Genomic DNA, 20,307 nt, shown 5'->3' with positions numbered 1-20,307 from the left:
GTAATATTGATGTTTAACTGTATCTTGGTTTTAAGCAAAATAAGTTAACTGTCAAATAAATTAATAATGGAAATTAATAGAAACTAAACCGTAATCAGCCAACAGTACTTAACTTTGATTCACTATTTATAGACTCCAATTTGCATATAAAATCTTTACTGCCAGATTGCCAATAAAGTGAGCTAGTCCCTTGGTGGTTAAAATCAGACCAAGGATTGCGTTGCTGTTTATTTTTTGTCCAGTGGGTGGCAGCATAACTCAACTGGTTATCTTGTGTATGGTCATTTGAAATTTTTTATGCGTTTTAAAGGTTTTAATTTCTAATTCTCTTGTACTACAAAGTGTATTCTAAGAAAACTTTCCTCCTCCAAATACTCTGTTTATTCCTTGCTAAAGTGAATAAGATTTTAGATAATAAGAAAATTGCTTGATATCCTTTCTTCATAGGTTTCAAATAAAATAAATATCATTGCAACTGGTAAATAGCCCTTTATATGTGTGTTCTACTGAAAATGTTTCTAAGTTATATGGAGATCTGCTTTTTTCCTCTCTACTAGAACTTAAAGCAGTTGTCATGGCAAATCCAAGAATTTGCCAGGGAGACACCCTAACCCTCGATCATTCGATAGGCTCTCATTCAGACCGTGATTCTAATAAGTTTACTATCTTCCTTTGAAAGAAAGGATTTTGTTTGCATTTTCATGTGCCTTCATAGGACTTAACATAATACCAGGCCCAAAAATAGAGATCCAGTAAAAAGTACTTGGTATAAATTGATTACAAAAACATATGCTGGCTTTACCACTGACATTACCAGAGGCATGTATTTGTTCCAGGTAAAACATCATCCAGAACTTGGGAAATGAGCAGGAGAGTAAAATCACATAAATAATAGCTATTTGCATTTGTACAGAGTACATTTGCATGGTGTACAGATTACAGTTATGAATTGTATTCTTTTTAAGATATACTTTGTTTGAGACCAAACTGTGTAACTTAAGTTAGAAAAGATAGGGAAAAAGATTTCCTTTCCAAAATAATAGCAAATAGGTATAAGTAGTGTAAGTAAGTTAGTGTTTGCTGTGTTACATAGAGATAAAGTATGTGGGGAAGTGAGAAGTCAGCCTAGCCTATCTGGCTTCTTTGGATATTTCTCCATTTAGTAATCCTTGAACCTTTTATAGCTGCTCAGTGGCACCTAGCTAGTTACTTTAAAAGCTAGTATTAGATTACAGATTATTTCATGTAGATAAGCTAAATGAACCCAGGAACGCAGAAGCCAGATTTAACTCAGTTTATTAAGTCCAAATAGTATTTGGAAAATGAAGGAAGTCTTATTTTAGAAATAAATCAAGAAAAAAATTTCATATAATAATAGTAGCTTAAGAAGTAAAAGATCTAAGTGAAAAGAGAAATATCTTCTATCTTAGACTCAATTGACTTTATTGTAGTTTTCAATTGAAAACCATGCTTACAGTTTATATGAGAAGTTTCTAATATGTATGTTATAGCTCTTAAATAGCTCCTGAAGATCAGTTACCTTCTATATCACTATTTTTTTGGATATTATTCTAATATGGAAATAATATCTGCACAGCAAGAATGGGAATGGAATGTCATATGTATTTGTCTATTTGGAAAGAAATTCCTTTTTTTTTTTTTTGAGACGGAGTTTAGCTTTTGTTGCCCAGGCTGGAGTGCAATGGTGCCATCTCAGCTCACTGCAACCTCCGCCTCCCGGATTCAAGCGATTCTCCTGCCTTGGCCCCCTGAGTAGCTGGGATTACAGGCATGTGCCACCACACCCGGCTAATTTTATATTTTTAGTAGAGACGGGATTTCTCCATGTTGGTCAGGCTGGTCTTGAACTCCTGACCTCAGGTGATCTGCCCGCCTTGGCTTCCCAAAGTGCTGGGATTACAGGTGTGAGCCACCATGCCCGGCCGAGAAATTCCATTTTTATGAAGCGTCTTTGTCAGCTTCCAGTGCGTAATGGGTGTTGTTTCTAGAGCCTTGACACATCTGTCCGTGGCAGTATGGTATTGCTCTGGAACGTCATGGAATAAGCTGGACTAAAAGCATATTACCCATTAGTAGTTTTTGCTATAGTTAGTCATCTAAAGGCAGATTTTTAGAAAAAGAAATTCCCAATTTGATTGAGAAAATAGTATTAAGGATCCTTGAGATGGTATCCAGGTGCATTTGTATGGGATACAAAAATGCCAACGTTGTACTTATTGTAGGAATAAATGTTAAAGGACTTGGAATAAACTATTTGAGAATTTTTAACATTTCCATTTGACTCTTTTAAAAATAGTTTCCATTTTTCTGCTGAAATTCTCCCATCTTTTTGTGCATGTTATCTGCCTTTTCTAGTAGGCTATTGCATATATTAGTCATAGTTATTTTAAAGTGTCTATGATAGCTCCTTCATGTGGGACATCTCTGTGCATGCTGAATGTTTAATTCTTGACATAATTCTTGACAGTGGGCTGTGTTTTTGTTTTTTTGGTCTTAGTTTTTTATTGAGTGTTGGACATTGTATGTAAAAAGAACAGTTTAGCTTAAAAAGAACAGTTTCTGCTTAGAAATGGGCATGCCTCGGCTGGGCGCAGTGGCTCACGCCTGTAATCCCAGCACTTTGGGAGGCTGAGGCAGGTGGATCACAAAGTCAGGAGATCGAGACCATCCTGGCTAACACGGTGAAAACCCGTGTCTACTAAAAATACAAAAAATTAGCCGGGCGTGGTGGTGGGCGCCTATAGGCCCAGGTACTTGGGAGGCTGAGGCAGGAGTAAGGCGTGAACCTGGGAGGTGGAGCTTGCAGTGAGCCGAGATCGCGCCACTGTACTCCAGCCTGGGCGACAGAGCGAGACTCCGTCTCAAAAAAATAATAATAATAAATAAAATAAAAGTAAATATCTTCACGGGCTGTGTGGTCTTTGTCTAGCTCCTGTGCTCAACTCTGCTGGTGCAGGTGAAAGCAGCCACACAGATTACATAAAGAATGGGCATTGCTGTGTTCCAAAACAACTGTACTTAATCAAAACAGGGTGTAGACAAGATTTGGCCCACAGCCTCTAGTTTGTTGATCTCTGGTCTGGTGTGCAGGTGAGTTCCCTCCCCCACTCTCCCCTCCCCTGTCCTGCCCCGCACACACCCTGTGGCAACCAAATTTTACCTTGTATCTTTGGGGAACTTTGGGAGTAAGCAAGTTTCCTGTGCTTCCATCAGCAGCAGTATATTTTTGCTTCATAATAGTGTGGAAACCTGGGTGTGAGTGGATTTTCTACCATCCTGAAAATGGTTGCTGATCTTTGCTTGTCAGGAGGGCTGGAGGATCACCTGCCTGTCTTCCAGTGGTAGACAGTTTTTGCCTAAGGTCAAAGAAGGGTCACCAGGGTGCAGGGTTTCTTACCCCTTCCTTTCAGCAAATGGCTTTTGCTTTGAATCTGGGTAGGTTCTGGGGTACAGGCAGTTTTTGTTCATGTCTTCCATTGGCAGTTAATCCCCACCTTTTTTGTCATGGAGGACCCCATGATGTGTTCATCGGCTTCTTTAGGTATTCCTGCTTCATCCTCAGGTCTTACTAAGCCCGGCACATCTTGCTATGGAGGATGGCCTCTCAGATTTCTTTCACTGCCCCCAGTCCTTCTCTTGATGACCCAGTGGAAACCCACGGAAAATAGTTGGAGAGGAGGTGCTGGCACTGACTGCCCTTGTGTTGAAGCTCCGAGGGATTCTACACTGTTAGTTCACACTTGGCCTTTAATGATTCATTACAGTTTCTGTTGTTTGCTTACCTGCTTTTATGACTACCATCACCAACAGAGAAATAGTCCATGTGTCCTTTATTTTTTTTAGAGGAGCTTGTCGCTCTGAAATTCTTCTCACCTAGTTGGACATTGCAAATGTAAGTTAAAGAAACCTTAGGTGTCTGATGAGCTCAAAAAATTATGATTATTTTGGTTAACCAGCTTTTCCTTACCATAAGAGTGGGAGTGATGTTCTTTCACAGCTTTCCGCATTCTAAGCTGAGGTGGAACTTGAGTTATATTTTGATAACTTTATACTCCCTGAATTTGATACTAGTCAAGAAGCCGTTAACTTTTAAGAGAAAAATTCACCTATGTTAATGTTAAAATGTTAGTGCATCATATTTTTACTGATTTCAGTGCAGTTTGCAGCTAAATTGTCCTGCAGTAAATGCCTGTGTTACATGGGTGATTACTGCTCAGTTTTCTCTTGAATCCTGCAGACTTCCTTACTGTAGAGCTCCTCTCATTTCTTGGAAGAGGCTTAAGGTGTAGGGTTCCTAAATGCTTAACAGGTGGGCCAGCTGTTTACAGACTTCCCTGAAGTTCTCACTAGAAATACACACCTCTGGAAAGTTTCCGAATCAAGACTTTGGAGTGTGGCAAAGGAATCTGTGTCATTACCAGTCGCTTCAGGTGACTGGTATGCTTCAGTCCTAATGCTTCAGGAGAGAAGCATTCTTTGAGGTCCACTGGCCTATGGAAATGTACCATTGTTCCTGAACCTAGTCTCTCTCTTAAGCAGGGAGCGCAGTATAGCTTACGTTTAAGAATAAGATTGTGGGCCGGGCGCGGTAGTTCACGCCTGTAATCCCAGCACTTTGGGAGGCCGAGGCGGATAGATCACGAAGTCAGGAGATCGAGACCATCCTGGCTAACACGGTGAAACCCTGTCTCTACCAAAAATACAAAAATTAGCCAGGCGTGGTGGCGGGCACCTGTAGTCCCAGCTACTCAGGAGGCTGAGGCAGGAGAATGGCGTGAACCTGGGAGGTGGAGCTTGCAGTGAGCCGAGATCGCGCCACTGCACTCCAACCTGGGCGACAGAGGGAGACTGTGTCTCAAAAAAAAAAAAAAAAAAGAATAAGGTTGTGTTATTGCTGATGCCACTCAACACATTTGCACAGCTAGAGTGCTAGTCTGAATTAGAAGTATCCCTGCAGACCTGGATAACATAAACAGCAAAGCATAGCCTAAGTATCCAGTGACAAGGGACTGATGATATAGACAATGATGTGTCCAAACGGTTGTTAAAATTAGGTTATGGAAAGAAATTTGACCTGGAAGAGATGGTGATGATCTATAGCTGGGCGATAAAATCGGGTTACAAAATAAGCCATATTTGTTTAGAAACAGACACACGCACACAGAGAAAAAAAAAACAAAGAACAAAAATACCAAAATGGTAATAATTTTCTACCAATGTTGGTAGTGGTTATTTTTTTCTTTTTTTTTTTTTTGAGACGGAGTCTCGCTCTGTTGCCCAGGCTGGAGTGCAGTGGCGCGATCTCGGCTTACTGCAAGCTCCACCTCCCAGGTTCATGCCATTCTCGTGCCTCAGTCTCCCGAGTAGCTGGGACTACAGGCGCCTGCCACCACGCCCGGCTAATTTTTTATATTTTTAGTAGAGACGGGGTTTCACCGTGTTAGGATGGTCTCGACCTCCTGACCTCGTGATCCGCCTGCCTCGGCCTCCCAAAGTGCTGGGATTATAGGGTGTGAGCCACTGCGCCCGGCCGGTAGTGGTTATTTTTCTATAGTTGCATTTTAAATTTTTAAAAATTTCAATGAAGATATATTACTTTTACAAAGATACATGTTTTGTCATGTTTATTAGGTCCTTCTCTTCCATCCCTTCTTCCTGTCTACTTCATTCTAGCATGCAAAAGTCACTTACTTATTTGAAGACAACCAGAATGCTTTTGTGAAGATAAAAGCACATATTCTTAATTTTTTTCGTGTTTCATTTTGGTTGGATGGGGACGAGGATGGGGATAGTTGGAGGAGGGATATAAATATGAAATTGTAGAACTCGTTTGTATTTTACATCTGCATTGTCCAGTTAGTTATGTGTAACTATTACAATTAAAATGAGGTAAATATTTGGTTCCTTAGTTTAATTAATCACATTCCAAGGCTCAATAGCCACACGTGGCCATTGGTTACCACATTGGACAGTGCAGATATAGAGCATTCCCATCACTACAGAAAGTTCCTTTGGGCAGTACTGACCCACATGATAGTATATTTAAGTCTGTTGACTAGTAAAATTATTTGAACAAATAATCCTCTTCTAAAATTATTAATATACATCAAATTAGGGTGACTGACCAATCAACCTTCCTTGTTTAGCTTTGAAAATTAAAGATGACAAGCTTTCTTTCCCCTTCCCTTCTGTGAACGTGTGGTATGTATATCAAATCTCTCTTTTCCTTTCTTGCTGTAAGGCATTTCTCACACTAGGACCATGTATGTATATGTATATATTTTTAGTGATATTTCGCAGATTTCGCTATTTAAACTGGACAACTGAAATTATTTTTTATATAATTATGCATAAGACTATTATTTGGTTCTACCTTTTTTAATTTAAAAGTTGTTTTGAAATTATTGTCTATAACATCTGTATGAAGTTACTCAGTGGAACAGTCTGGTAACAAAGGATTAGCACGAAGCTATCAATATGACATCTGATTAAATAAATAGTACATTCAAGCATCTTACAGAAATAGATATTCTTAAAGTGTGTGTGTTTTGAGGACTTCAGAGGGTATCCAAAAGCCTTTCAGGGCGGGTCTATAAGTAATGATGGTTAGACGCTGGTGCCTTAGCATGAATCTTCGTTTCCATGTGCTTGCGGGGTGAGGAAGCCATTTTCATTAAGAATGTCCCAGATGAAACAGAGAAAATTATTAATTTTATTAAATTGTGACTTTATACTTTAAAAAATATTTTATGTAAAGAAATGGGATACTGCATACCAGAGTACAGTGGCGGTTTTGAGAAAAGGTGCTTATGTGGTTGTATGAATTGAACTAACCCTGCTTTTCTGCATAGAACACTATTTTCACTTGAAAAAATGACTGACAAACTGTGGTTAGACTTTGGTATTTGACAGACATTTTCTCAGAAATTAGTGAACTAAGATTGTCACTTCAAGGAAAATGACTGACAGTATTTATTGCCAATAATGAAACTTCAGCTTTGAAGTGAAAATTAAAATTTTGGAAAATTTGTATCTACCACTGTGACCTTGATAGCTTCCCAATACTTAAAAAGATTTCTGATGAGATAGGTGTTGATACTGTCTCATCAGAGATGTATTTTTTTGATATTGTCTAATGAAATCAACATTGGGAAGCTCTACATAACTCAGAGAATCAGTATTTTCCAAATGACCAATATGTGATGTAATAAAATGTATATGGAAAAGATCCATTCAAAGTAGAAGATAGACCAGTGGTTTTTAATGGAATAGAGTACAAAAAATTCATTGATCCTTTCAGAAAATAACACATCACAACTGATTTCATTGCAGAAGCAGATATGAGAATCCAGCTGTCTTCTATTAAGCTAGGCTCTAAAGAGACTTGCAAAAATGTAAAAACAGTGATACTCCTCTTACTAAATTTTGTTTTGGTAAATAGTTATTTTTCATAAAAATAAGATGGTGATGAGTTTGTTATTGTCATTTTAGAATGAATTAATAAGTATTTTTAGAACCTAGTTTTAATTTTTATTATGGTAAATACTCATAGATACAACCTGCATATAAACAAAAAGCTTTTTGGAATCTTGAGTTGTTTTTAGGAATGTGAAGGTTTCCAGAGACCAAAATGTTAGCGAGAACCACTGGAATAAAACTGACTACAAGATACATTGTTAGGGAAAGTGCAGATGTGTGTGATTATACCTTAGCATTTGTGTATAAAGAGCTATAAATGGGACATTTATTTTCTAGTATAGGCATAAAGTTCTTCTGGAAGGATATAAAAAATATTGGTTGGTTCAGGGAGGAAGGAATGAAAGGAAAACTTACTCTAAACCCATTTGAACTCATTTGAATTTTAAACCAGACGAATGCATTACTCATTATTTAAAAAATGTTGTCACACAGCTATATTACAAAACTCAGGGAATCTAGATCTGTTAAGAAAAATTGGAGCAAGTTTGGAGTAATGGTGACGGCAGTGGCAGCCCATCTGGTGTGGCTACTGCCATCACGCCGCTGTAGCAGGGAGGCATCACGGGTGGGGCTGCATGCTCCATGGAGCCGGCAGGAGCCTCTTCTGAGTTGGGGAGGGAGCACACTGGGTGCTGCTGCAGCCACCCAATCCACTGGAGCTGTGGACTCAGGCATCCCCGCATTCTTGGGGGCCCAGGAAGGACCCCCTGCCCTTGAAGGCTCAGAAGTGTCTGTTCCTACTGCCTGGCTTTTCCAAGCTGTTGGCACCCACTCTGATCTTGGAGCAAAGTTGGGGGCGAGCCCAGGTGCTGTCACAGCGTGGCCAGCTGTGCACACGCTCAGGGCAGTGCTAACACACTAGCCCTCTGCTGCCTCGGCCCCCTCCAGACTTTGGACACCAACAAGCACAGAAAGGAAGCCGAGGGGTGCTGAGGGCAGCTTGGCGCTGGCCTGCAGGTGCCCTTTGGCACCTACAGCCTGGGCACCATGAATGGCAGCAGGAGGCAGACAGGTTCCTGGGTGGAAGAGGGCGGGTCCCCAGTGAGGCCTCCACCTTCAAGCTAAGGAGGGCCTGAAGGCTGGGGGCCAGGCTGCCGGTCCTACAGACTGGAGTGGGAACTTGTGGTGCCTTTTCCAGGCTTGCCTATGGCTGGCTATGGACCAGTGGGCACGTACTTCCTCCCCTCTGGGCTCATAAAAGCCCTGGGCTTACCCAGAGCTGAACAGTTGTTGAGATGACCAGCTGCAGAGAGGAGCCACTCACTTTAGGGCCTGTTTTCTGCTGAGAGCTGTGCAAACAGTGGGACGACCAGCTGCAGAGAGGAGCTACCCTTTCTGCTAGGAGCTGAACACTTGTCCGGACACCTTGGCTGTGGAAAGGAGCTGCTCCCTGTAGGTTTCCTCTGAGCTGTTCTGTTGCTCAATGAAGCTCCTCTTCGTCTTGCTCCTCCACTTGTCTGCGTACCTTTCTTCTGGTCACAGGACAAGAACTCAGGACCCACTGAATGGCGAGGCTAAAAGAGTTGTAACACAAACAGAGCTGAGACATGCCACTTGCTCGCCACATTGCGGGCGAAGAGAAGGAAAGAAGAGCTGTGGCCCTTCGGGAAGCCCCGACCTGGGAGCTCCCTGAGCCAGGGCTGTGACTCCCTCTTTGGGGCCCTTTGGGGCCCTTTGGTTCTTGGAGTTTCCAGCTTCCAGGCACCACCATATTTCCCAGTGCCATCTGTGGAAGCTGCTTGTGGTGTGCCTGGTCCGACCACAGCCTCTTGGAGAGCCGACACCTGTGCCAGCACCTGGAGCTGCCTGCCCTGCTGCAGCAGCCGGCATGTCTGACTGTGCGCAGTGCCCGGACCCCATGCTCGCTCACACACCCCTTGCCATTCCACACCTGACTTGCCCTTGGCAGGTGTGAGATCTAGGCCAGTAGCGTTGAGCCGAGCGCAGCCTGCCAGGTCGAGTGGGCAAAATGAGCCCAGTGGGCCTGAGCAAAACTCAGGTAAAGGTGCCGCTGGCCACAGGTGTTTCTGGCCAGAAAAACAACACCCCAAAGATCCTGTAACAATGGTTATTATTTTTCTGGCAGTTTTTTTCTCGTTTTCTTTGGGGAAAAAGCAAAGCTTGCTTGTTTAGGGGTAAAAAACTTGAATGTCCAAGCCAAATACTGTCATGTTGAAATAAGGTAAATCAAATAGGTAACAGTTTCCCCAATGGGGCCTAGAGTGTATTGAACTTAAATTTTAAGGAGAAACAATTTGATTAGGTTTTTTTTTTTTTTAAATGACATTTCTAGGTTCCTAGGAAGGAGTTTAGGTTTATTTTAGAAGACTGCTAAAATTTATAGTCCTGTCATTTAAAAGGTTTTGAATAAGGGCTACATGAAATGTACTTTTTTACTCTGTAGAAAAAGCTGTGTTCTGACATTTGATTCAGTATAGAAAGCACTTTTTAATACTCATAGTCTTTGAGACTGGGAGTTCTTGAACAAGGAATTCAATTTTATTTATTCTGTCTGCTGTAAATGTACTTTTTGATCAATGTTTATACTTTTAACTTTTGGATAAAGTGATCTTTTGTAAAAAGAGAACATTATTTTAATGCAACAGCTTTTAAGATTTTTTTTTCACGTAATACTTCTAAAATTTATTTCTTTGAATGCCGAAAAACCATTTTTAGAGTTCTTTGAAGCAGTTTAGAAGAAGATGTTACATATGATTGTGTTCATTAGTTATAGTTAAAAGTTTGCCTATAACATGGAACCATTTTCCCTAAGTTCTTTAGTTAACAAAGAATGCTTTTAAAAATGTTATTAGGCCAGGTGCGGTGGCTCACAGCTGTAATCCCAGCACTTTGGGAGGCCAAAGTGGGTGGATCACTTGAGGTCAGGAGTTCTAGACCAGCCTGGCCAACATGGCGAAACCCTGTCTCTCCTAAAAATACAAAAAAATTAGCTGGGTGTGGTTGCCCACACCTGTAATCCCAGCTACTCAGGAGGCTGAGACAGAGCAATCCTTTGAACCTGGGAGACGGAGGTTGCAGTGAGCCGAGATGATGCCATTGCACTCCAGCCTGGGTGACAGAGTAAGACTCCATCTCAAAAACAAAAATGTTGGATTTTTTTTGAAGCATTAGACAAATGGGTAGTTAATTCAGAAAGGAGTTTACTTACTAGTTGCATATACATGTGTAATACTTGACGTTTTCAAAACACACACTATTTTCTTTGATTTCCTTCATGTCTTAGAAGTACCACAGCTAGTATTTTTCCTATTTTGGATATATGGAAATTGAAATTTAGAGGGCAAAATGAATTTCCTAATGTCATACAGCCTTGTTAAGTAGGAATTTAGATTTAAATAATGCTAAATTAGATTTAGAGTCAAAGTTTAGATTTAAACAAGACCCTTTCCTTGCAAAACAATGCATTCTTTATCTACTGTGTTCTAGGCACTGTGGTCAGCACTGGAGATACACAGATAAGACATAAATATTGCCCTCCAGGAGCTTGAAGATAGTGGCAGAGACTACCCAGTGAGGGAAGTGAGTGCAGTGGGGCCCCACTGAAGGGCCATGTAGTTCAGATATTTTTGAAGGAATGACTAGGAGAAGTTAGCCAGCTTAGTGGGTACAGAGAGAGATGGTCAGGTAGAAAGAACAGTCAGGGAGGCCTTATGTCTTTTGGGGAGTGCTAGTATTCCTTTGTCAGTCCTGTTCTTTGCTGTGCAACCAGAGGTAGACAGTTGTGCCCTACATTGAGAAGTTTGTAAAAAGGTTTCAGGGTGCCAAAAGAGAGTGTAAGTAGATGTAGAAGGCCTTGGATTGATCATGCTTTGAGTTGTATGTCTTGGGTTTATTCACTGTAGAATTGTAGACAGGTGACGATTTCTGAGCCCCAATCACCTCATCTGTAAAATGGAAATAACATTCAATTTATAGGCAGTTAGAAGGACTAAGAAAAAGAAATGGGCTGGGTGTGGTGGCTCACACCTATAATCCCAGCCCTTTGGGAGGCTGAGGCAGGAGGGTTGCTTGAGCCCAGGAATTTAAGACCAGTCTGGGCAATATAGCAAGACCCCATCTCTACCAAAAAAAAAAAAAAAAAATCCCAAACAAATTAGGCAGGCCTAGTGCTGCGTACCTGTAGTCCCAGCTAGTCGGGAGGTGGCTGAGTTGGGAGGATCGATCAGTTGAGCCTGGGAGGTGGAGGCCGCAGTGAGCTGTAATCATGGTACTGCACTCCAGCCTGGAAGACAGAGCAAGACCTGTCTCAAAATGTACAAAAAAAAAATAATAATTAAAAAAAAGAAATGTAAATAAAAGCACCTAGCGTGCACCAGACCTGTAAGTACTCAGTAATGGAAGATGAATTAGAAGAAGTAAAGACAATTCTTTACACATATATAAGCTTCTAAGTAGAACTGAAATATGAGTTGAATCTTATTTGAAAATAGTATCAAAATATTTGGACATTTCTGAAAAAGCTTAGCTGAAGTGGTCTTATAATTTCATGTTTTAAAATTTAATATTTAGGAATCCTTCCATGTGGCATTTCTTAATATCCTTATTTGAAAGCAAGACTTTATGTGTAAGATGTGATTGATAAGCTGTGGGGCTGCCACAAGTTAGTTATTGTGTAGAATCAGTTTTGTTTGCATTGTGTTTTGTACCATGCTCATCCCCCAACACTCTGACCCAGAAATGAATTTTTAATTGGAAGACCTGGATCTATCATTTGGCTAACGGTCTAATCTTAGACAAATTACTGGCCATTTAGGTGTTTCTTTAGTGTTAAAATGGGACCTAATTAATTTAGATTTAGAGAATAGAATGAAATCATGCATGGATGCACTTCTCTAAAACACAGTGTCTTCGACTGGGCTGCCACAACAAAATACAGTTGACCCTTGAACAACACGGGTTTGACCTGCGTGGGTCCACTTATCCACGGATTTTCTCCCACCCCTGACACAGCAAGGCCAACCCTTTTCCCATTGTTGGAGATAAGGATGAAAATCTTTATGATGATGTACTTCCACTTAATGAATAGATATATTTTTTCTTCTTGATGATTTTAATATTTATTCTCCAGCTTACTTTATTGTAAGAATACAGTATAAATGATACATATAATATACAAAATATGTGTTAATTGATGGTTTATGTTATCAGTGAGACTTCTGGTCAACAGTAGGCGATATTGGTAGTTAAATTTGGGGGGACGTGAAAAGTTATACACAGATTTTTTACTGTGTTTTGGGTGTTGGCTCCCCTAACTCTCTGGTTTTTCAAGGGTCAGCTGTACTATAGACTGGATGACTTAAACAAAGAAATTTGTTTCTCATGGTTCCGGAGGCTAGGAAGTCCAAGACAAAGGTGCTTCCTATTCGGCTCCGTGTGAGGGCCCTCTTCCTGGCTTGTAAATGGCTGTCTTCTCACTGCAGTCCTCACATGGCCTTTTTTCTGAGCCCTGCGGGAGGAGCGAGAACCTGAGCATTCTGGTGTTTCTTCATCTAGGGACACTAATCCTATAGGATCAGGGCTCTGCCATCGTGACTTCATGTAGCCTTAATTGCTTCCTTATTCCTAGTATGGCAGTACTAGGAGTTTAGGGCTTCAACATAGGAATTTTCGAGGAACACAGTCTATATTCAGTCTATAACATATAAAAAAGTTGTAAGTGTTTTTTTTTGATGGTTTTATGATTTGGTATTATGTAAGAGTGAGTTAATAGAGGAATGTATTGTATTTTACTACTCTACAGAGCTGAAGGTGTATATGGGTCATTTGTGTCCATGCTTTCTAACTAATATTTATAATTAGCTACAGAAGTGGTTTACAACCAAGTTAGCATAGAAATCAGAATATTTTTGTGCTTAAGGTAATTATAAATTTCATTAGCCATTCTAATAGTACATTAAGCCTATACCACTTAGTTGAATATCCTCCCAACTCATTCCAGGTTCAAATATAGTTTGGTTCTATATAGAATATCCATGTAATTCAGTAATTTTTAAAAATCATTTATCGTTGAGTGCATCTTTTTTTTTTTTTTGAGACAAAGTTTCGCTCTGTCACCCAGGCTGGAGTACAGTGGTGTGATCTCGGCTCACTGCAACCTCTGCCTCCAGGTTCAAGTGATTCTCCTGCCTGAGCTTCCCAAGTGGCTAGGATTACAGGCACCTGCCACCCCACCTGGCTAATTTTTGTATTTTTAGTAGAGATGGGGTTTCACCATGTTGACTAGGCTGGTCTTGAACTCCTCCTGACCTCAAGTGATCCGCACACCTTGGCCTCCCAAAATGCTGGGATTATAGGTGTTAGCCATCACGCCCAGCCTGAGTGCACCTTTTTATGCAGTAAAGAAGAAACCTTTTAATTAACGTGTTGAGGTTACACAGCTTCTAAAGATGGCTAAACCTCAGTTTTACATAGCAGATTTTGGAACAGAGTTAGAAGTCTTACCTTCAGAGTGTACGTGTTTTCCTTTTTTTTTTTTTTATTGTGAATCTCAGTATGAATTTTGAATTCCTTCTATTTGTGTTTCAAATTGTGGTGGAAGGTCTTTCCCTGGTTTCCCAGATTGATCACACTTCTGTTCTTTCTCACAGGCCAGCCCTCCAGATCTCTATATTGAAAGATTTAATATAGCTCTTGGACAATATATGGGAGCATTGCAGAGCATTGTGCCTCTTTTCATATATATGGTAAGTTAGACCTCCTTCCTCCTTCTCAAATACCTAGGTGTATTGTTCAGAGCACAAATAGATGCAGAGAGTTAAGCATGTTCTGTTTTTCTTTTACTACGTTTGTGTTAGAAATGGAAATTAAATTATTTGAGGAATGTGTGAAATGTGTGATCGTTGTTGACATAGAAGAACTTTAATTATTTCCCCCTTTTCTGCTTTGAAATTCTGTAACAATTGCTGAATAGACAAGTAGGCATTAAGATTAGCAATCACCCACATGAGTACTTATTTTATTTCTGCTATGTGGAAGGCAGTGTTTGGTTCTAGAAATATAAAGACATATAAGATTACTTGTCCTCAGACAGTAAAATGCCAAGTAAGTCATTCCATAAAAAATAGAACAGTAAAACATTGCTGCCATTCTGATGATCTGTTTTATTTGGAGAGTTATGCTATGAGTATAATCTGTAGACTGTGACTTTGTTGATCAGCTTCCTCCCTGTTTTAAATATTGAGAGTCATAGAATCTTAATGTTAGTGCTCCTGTTGAATGGAGGAGCCCTTAGAAACCGTGATCCCCATTCTTCTTTATTAGACTAGTGAATGAGATGTTCAGGTTGATCCTACCTTCTGTAGCATGTAGCTTGCTGTATGTGGATAGCAATCTTAAGAATGTTACTTATTCTCCATAAAATGCACTTAACAAAAACAAAACAAAACTACCCCATCTCTAATTCAGAAGGCACTTTCCAAAAGACCATGTAGTACTTCATGATTTTCATTTACACTTATTTCTTGGTTACTAACAACAATTTTAATGGTACGAGTTTTCTAGTTAATATGCCAATGAAACTGGTTTTTGCCTTTTACCAAGAAAGAAATGTATAAAAAGGCTTTTCTTTTGGTTTAAGTGCCAAAACTCCTTTATGAATCATGAAACTAAGGAAAAATATTGTTGATGACATTAGGAATAAGTGCATCTAGGATAGCAGAATTAACTTATTGGGAAGAGTGTAAGCCTGGGAGGTAGCTATGTTGTATCGTTTTGGTGAAATCCTATCATGGGCTATTGATCAGGAGTGTGTGTTAACTAAATGTCCTGTACTGATAGAGTAAACATTTTATTTCCGTGCTAGCAGACTCCTTATTCTTGCTGTTTTAAAGTTTTCAGTAGAGACCAGGTATGGAAGCAGAGCTGAAAGACAGGGCCTATTTGTGGATAAAGGAGTTAAGGGTGGGTGAATAGGTTTCTTGACTTGCATGTCTGCCATTTTAATGGCATTTACCAGTTAAGCATGTTGGCTAGGTGCATTAGTAATAAAAACAAAAGTCTAATTTATCATAATTTTGAATCAAAAGGTAAATGGCTAGTTTATTATAACAAAAATAGATAAGACAGGAAGGTGATTCACACTTTTCTGTATTGCCATTGTTGCTTTCTTAAACTTTATGGTAGGATCCTGGGGTTTAAGAAGTCTGTGTCAATTAAGAATAAATGAACTTCAAACTTACTCTTTCAGCTGGCAGGATTCAAATAAGGGATCTTAGATTGTAAAGCTTAACTACAGCTTTTCTTATAGATTAGGAGCTTGAATTTGCTTTGTAGTTTTGATATGTAAATAGTTTTTATTGTCCAGAAGATAGAAATTCTTTGAAGTTTGGTACTGCTTTGTTGGAAAAGTATATTAAAGAAAATAGTTTGAAATGTTAACCTACTAGTGCCATAATAAGCAAAGTTTCTTTTGATATCACAGAAACAAATTTTTTAAAACATTTGTCAAAATTAGTGTCTTTGTTAGAAGTCTGTCTATATGAATATCAAGAAATTGTCATTAAACTAGAAAATAAATTGTAACTAAGGTCTTGTTGAAAGTTACAGAGGTCAAATAAAGACATTTATTTTTGCTTACAATTTTGGAATTTAACATTACTGTACCTGAGACAATGTTGAAAAATTAGTGTCTTTGTTAGAAGTCTGTCTATATGAATATCAAGAAATTGTCATTAAACTAGAAAATAAATTGTAACTAAGGTCTTGTTGAAAGTTACAGAGGTCAAATAAAGACATTTATTTTTGCTTACAATTTTGGAATTTAACATTACTGTACCTGAGACAATGTTGAAAAGAAGTGGACTAACTTGAGTTTCTAAGTACTTCTGAAGTTTTCATACTATTTATTTTTAATGGTTTCTAGTTACTTACAAAGAGTAGAAAGGGTACATTAAAATGCTGTGCATTCAGGTCTTAAATGTCAATAGGACAATATACCAGGAGAGAAAAGCAGTATAAATGCAGAAAAATTTATTTTGGGAGTTAAACAGTTATATTATTTTTTATTCTTGAATATAAACTACAGAGTCTCAAAGAGATGGCTAATTTATTTCAAAGACTTTAAGGTATACTGCCAAATCAACTTCTGCTCTAAATTTTGATTTAAAAATTCCAGTTGTGAAAATAGCTTGAAATTTTTATTAATTTAAAAGGGAAAATACTTAGAAATGAAATGTGGAAGACAGCTAACTTAATCTCTTCTGATAAAATTTATGTAGGAAAAAAATAATAACCAGTAAAACTTATAAAAGATAAATAAGAATGAACTTAAGACTTACTCTGAATTTCAACTGTCAGAATTCACGTATGAGGCCCTACTGATGTAGGATTTTTTCTTCTTGGTCACTTTGCAATCTGGGGACCCCTGGCTGGCAATGCCCCACCCGGGCCTTGCTCAGCCACGCTGATGTGCCCCAGCTCACCTGTGTTATAGCTTGTAGCCGCATTTGGCAGTTCCCAAGCTCTTGTACTATGCCCAAGAAGAATGAGGATGTACTGAATATTGGAGGGCGAGGAGGGTGGAGAAGAATTTTATTGAGCAATGAAACAGCTTTCAGCGGAGAGGGGTTGTGGGGGTGGTCCCCCCACCCCCGCCTTGTGGCTGGCTGGGTCTGAGGCCTTTTATGGACTCAGAATGGGGAGTGCATGCTGATTGGTTTGTGAATATGCAAAAAAGGTTAAAGCGAGGACACCACTCAAAGGTGGCCACAACAGTGTAGGAAACCAATTAGGAAAGGGTAGATATATGTAAAATAGGTGAAGGGTCGGGGTCGATCAGAGGGAAGTGTGCCAAACAGGAAGACAAGTTCTCAGTCCCGCCCAAGGATTTAACTTGTAGCTTGGCTTTCAGGCTTTAAACTGTCTTCGGCCTGGAGGTGGGCTTTCACTGTAGAACCACCCGTGTCTGCCTAGGCATTTGACTGCCTCCTGTCTCTATCACTACCTGATACTAAATGAATGAGAAGGCTATGGTAATTAATAATGATTGTCATTGGTGGCAGGGATAGACAGATCAAGGGAACAGAGCCCAGAAATAAGCTGAAGTAAATGTAGAAGTTTAGTAGAAAGGTGACATTTCAGATCAGTAAGGAAGGAGTAGATTTTTCCATACCTAATGTTAGGAATTTTTTTTTTTTTTCCCTGTAGAAATGGGATCTTGGTATGTTATCCAGGCTGGTCTCTAACATCCATCCACCTTGGCCTCCTGAAGTGCTGGAATTACAGGCATGAGCCTAAACAGGCATGACCACCTAGCCACTACCTTATTTTTTATTTTTTATATTTTGAGACAGAGTCTCGCTCTGTCACCCAGGCTGGAATGCAGTGGCCCCATCTCAACTCACTGCAAGCCCCACCTCCCAGGTTCACGCCATTCTCCTGCCTCAGCCTCCCGAGTAGCTGGGACTACAGGCACCCGCCACCACGCCCGGCTAAGTTTTGTATTTTTAGTAGAGACGGTTTCACCGTGTTAGCCAGGATGATCTCGATCTCCTGACCTCGTGATAAGCCTGCCTTGGCCTTCCAAAGTGCTGGGATTACAGGCGTGAGCCACCGCTCCCAGCCTACCTTATTCTTTATAAAAAATTCTAAATGGAATACATTTTTAAAAATGAAATGTTAGAGAACTATTATCGAAGAAATCATGCATAGTGTTGAATGAAAAAAGGCCTTTCTAAATGAGACCCAAACCTAGAAGTCATGAAAGAAAATATTAGACTATGACAATACAAAATTTGGAAACCTTTGTATAGTAAAATATCATAAGCCAAAAGTAAGTGGGAAAAAAATGCAAAATTTGAAAAATGTAAGACAAAAGTTTGCTTTCCTTGATAATCAGCTTTCATGAATTGGAAAAAGATAACCCTAAATTTCTGTTGAAAAATGGACAAAGCATATGAACAGATAGTTCACAGAAAAAAAAGATTATAAACATGAAAATATACCCAATATCACAATTTAAGAAATAAAATAACTTTTTTTTCGCTAACTTACTTTAGTTAGTGAAATTGGAAAGGTTTGATCAATATTCACTTCTGGTGAATCTATAAAGAAACAAGCTCCTCACACTTTTCATGGAAATATAAATTGGTAAAGCCTCTTTGGAAGACTATTTAGCATTATTGTTAAGAGTTTAATATGACTCAAGAATTGTACCTCTAGGAATTTATTATACAAATAAACTCATAAATACGTATAAATATATAGAAGAATTACACAGGTTTTAAAAATAGCAGAACATTGAGGAACATTCGTATTATCAGTAGGGACTATTATTTAAATAATTTATAGAAGACAGAAAAATACGCAATTAAAAGTAACACAACTGTGTTTTTTTAGAGAAAAATCTTCCAAGATGCAACATCAAATGAAAAAGCAGGGTACAATACAGTGTTTAATATTTTCACACTAGTATTTTTTTTTTAGGGGGAAAAAAGCATATCCACGTATATGCAAGGAACATCCTAGAAAGAATATACAGAAGTTTTCCCAGTGTAGAATGGGACCTTTTGGGAATGGGTCAGAAGGTCTGCATTGAGAGACTTCTTTTTATTGCATACTCTTTTGTATGTTTTCTATTTTTTAACCATGTGCATCTTATTTTTATATATTTTTTTAAAGAGAGAAAACTTGTGTTAAGAATTCAATGGCTGGGCATAGTGGCTCACATCTGTGATCCCAGCTACTCAGGTGGCTGAAGTGGGAGGCCAGGTGTTTGAGACCAGCCTGGACAATTGAGTGAAACCCTATCTCCAAAAAAATTTTTTTAAATTAAATTAAGAGAGAATCAGCAACTTAACATTCCTCTATGTGTTTTCTACTCTTCTGCATTAACACTTAAATATGAAAAAACTTTTTTTGCCGGGTGTGGTGGCTCACGCCTGTAATCCCAGCACTTTGGGAGGCAGAGGCTGGCGGATCACCTGAGGTCAGGAGTTTGAGATCAGCCTAACCAATATCATGAAACCCCATCTCTACTAAAAATACAAAAATTAGCTGGGTGTGGTGGCATATGCCTGTAATCCAAGCTCGGGAGGCTGAGACAGGAGAATCACTTGAACCCGGGAAGCAGAGGTTGCAGTGAGCGGAGATCGCGCCATTGCACTCCAGCCTGGGCAACAAGAACAAAACTCTGTCTCAAAAAAAAAAAAAGAAAAAAAAAAACTTTGACTTGCCAGTAATTCTAGTCAGGATTTCAGCTGCAAGAAACAGAAAACATGATTTAAAGTGATTTAAGTAAATAATGAAGAGTATTATCTCTTATAATAAAACTCCAGAAATAAAGCTGTGTCCAGGGTTGGTTGAATCTGTGGTTCAATAGTATTACTAAGGACTTGATTTTTGGTCTCTCTGCTGTCCGTGACATCTGTTTTATCCTGTTCCCTGTCACGGGCGTCTTTGTGAAGAGACCACCAGTAGGCTTTTGTGTGAGCAATAAAGCTTTTTAATCACCTGGGTGCAGGTGGGCTGAGTCCGAAAAGAGTCAGCAAAGGGAGATGAGCTGGGGCAGTTTTATAGGATTTGTGTAGATAGTGGAAAATTACAGTCAAAGGGGTTGTTCTGTGGTGGGCAGGGGTCACAAGGTGCTCGGACCAGGAGCTCCGCAGGGAGCTTCTGAGACTCGTTGTCCAGGAGAAGGAATTTCACAAGATAATGTCTTCAGTTAAGGCAGAAACCGGCCATTTTCACTTCTTTTGTGATTCTTCAGTTGCGTCAGGCCATCTGGATGTATACGTGCAGGCTTGGGCTCAGAGGCCTGACATTCCCCTCATGGTAATAAGATGACTGCGG

At 39.5% G+C, this 20,307-nt stretch overlaps 1 protein-coding gene across 1 annotated transcript in view; it reads left to right on the top strand.

Moving 5' to 3' along the window:
• Positions 1–20,307, top strand: part of CACUL1 (CDK2 associated cullin domain 1) — a 79,025-nt gene that overhangs the window by 36,719 nt on the left and 21,999 nt on the right. Inside the window, exon 4 of the mRNA XM_024253852.3 lies at positions 14,109–14,204. Within this exon, the coding sequence (XP_024109620.1) occupies positions 14,109–14,204 (96 nt within the window). The remainder of the gene's footprint in view (positions 1–14,108; positions 14,205–20,307) is intronic.

This window comes from Pongo abelii, chromosome 8 (assembly GCF_028885655.2).
Source record: "Pongo abelii isolate AG06213 chromosome 8, NHGRI_mPonAbe1-v2.0_pri, whole genome shotgun sequence".
In the NCBI taxonomy this organism is placed as follows: domain Eukaryota; kingdom Metazoa; phylum Chordata; class Mammalia; order Primates; family Hominidae; genus Pongo; species Pongo abelii.
The sequence above is the reverse complement of the archived record's forward strand: the minus strand, read 5'-3'. Positions and strand labels throughout refer to the sequence as shown.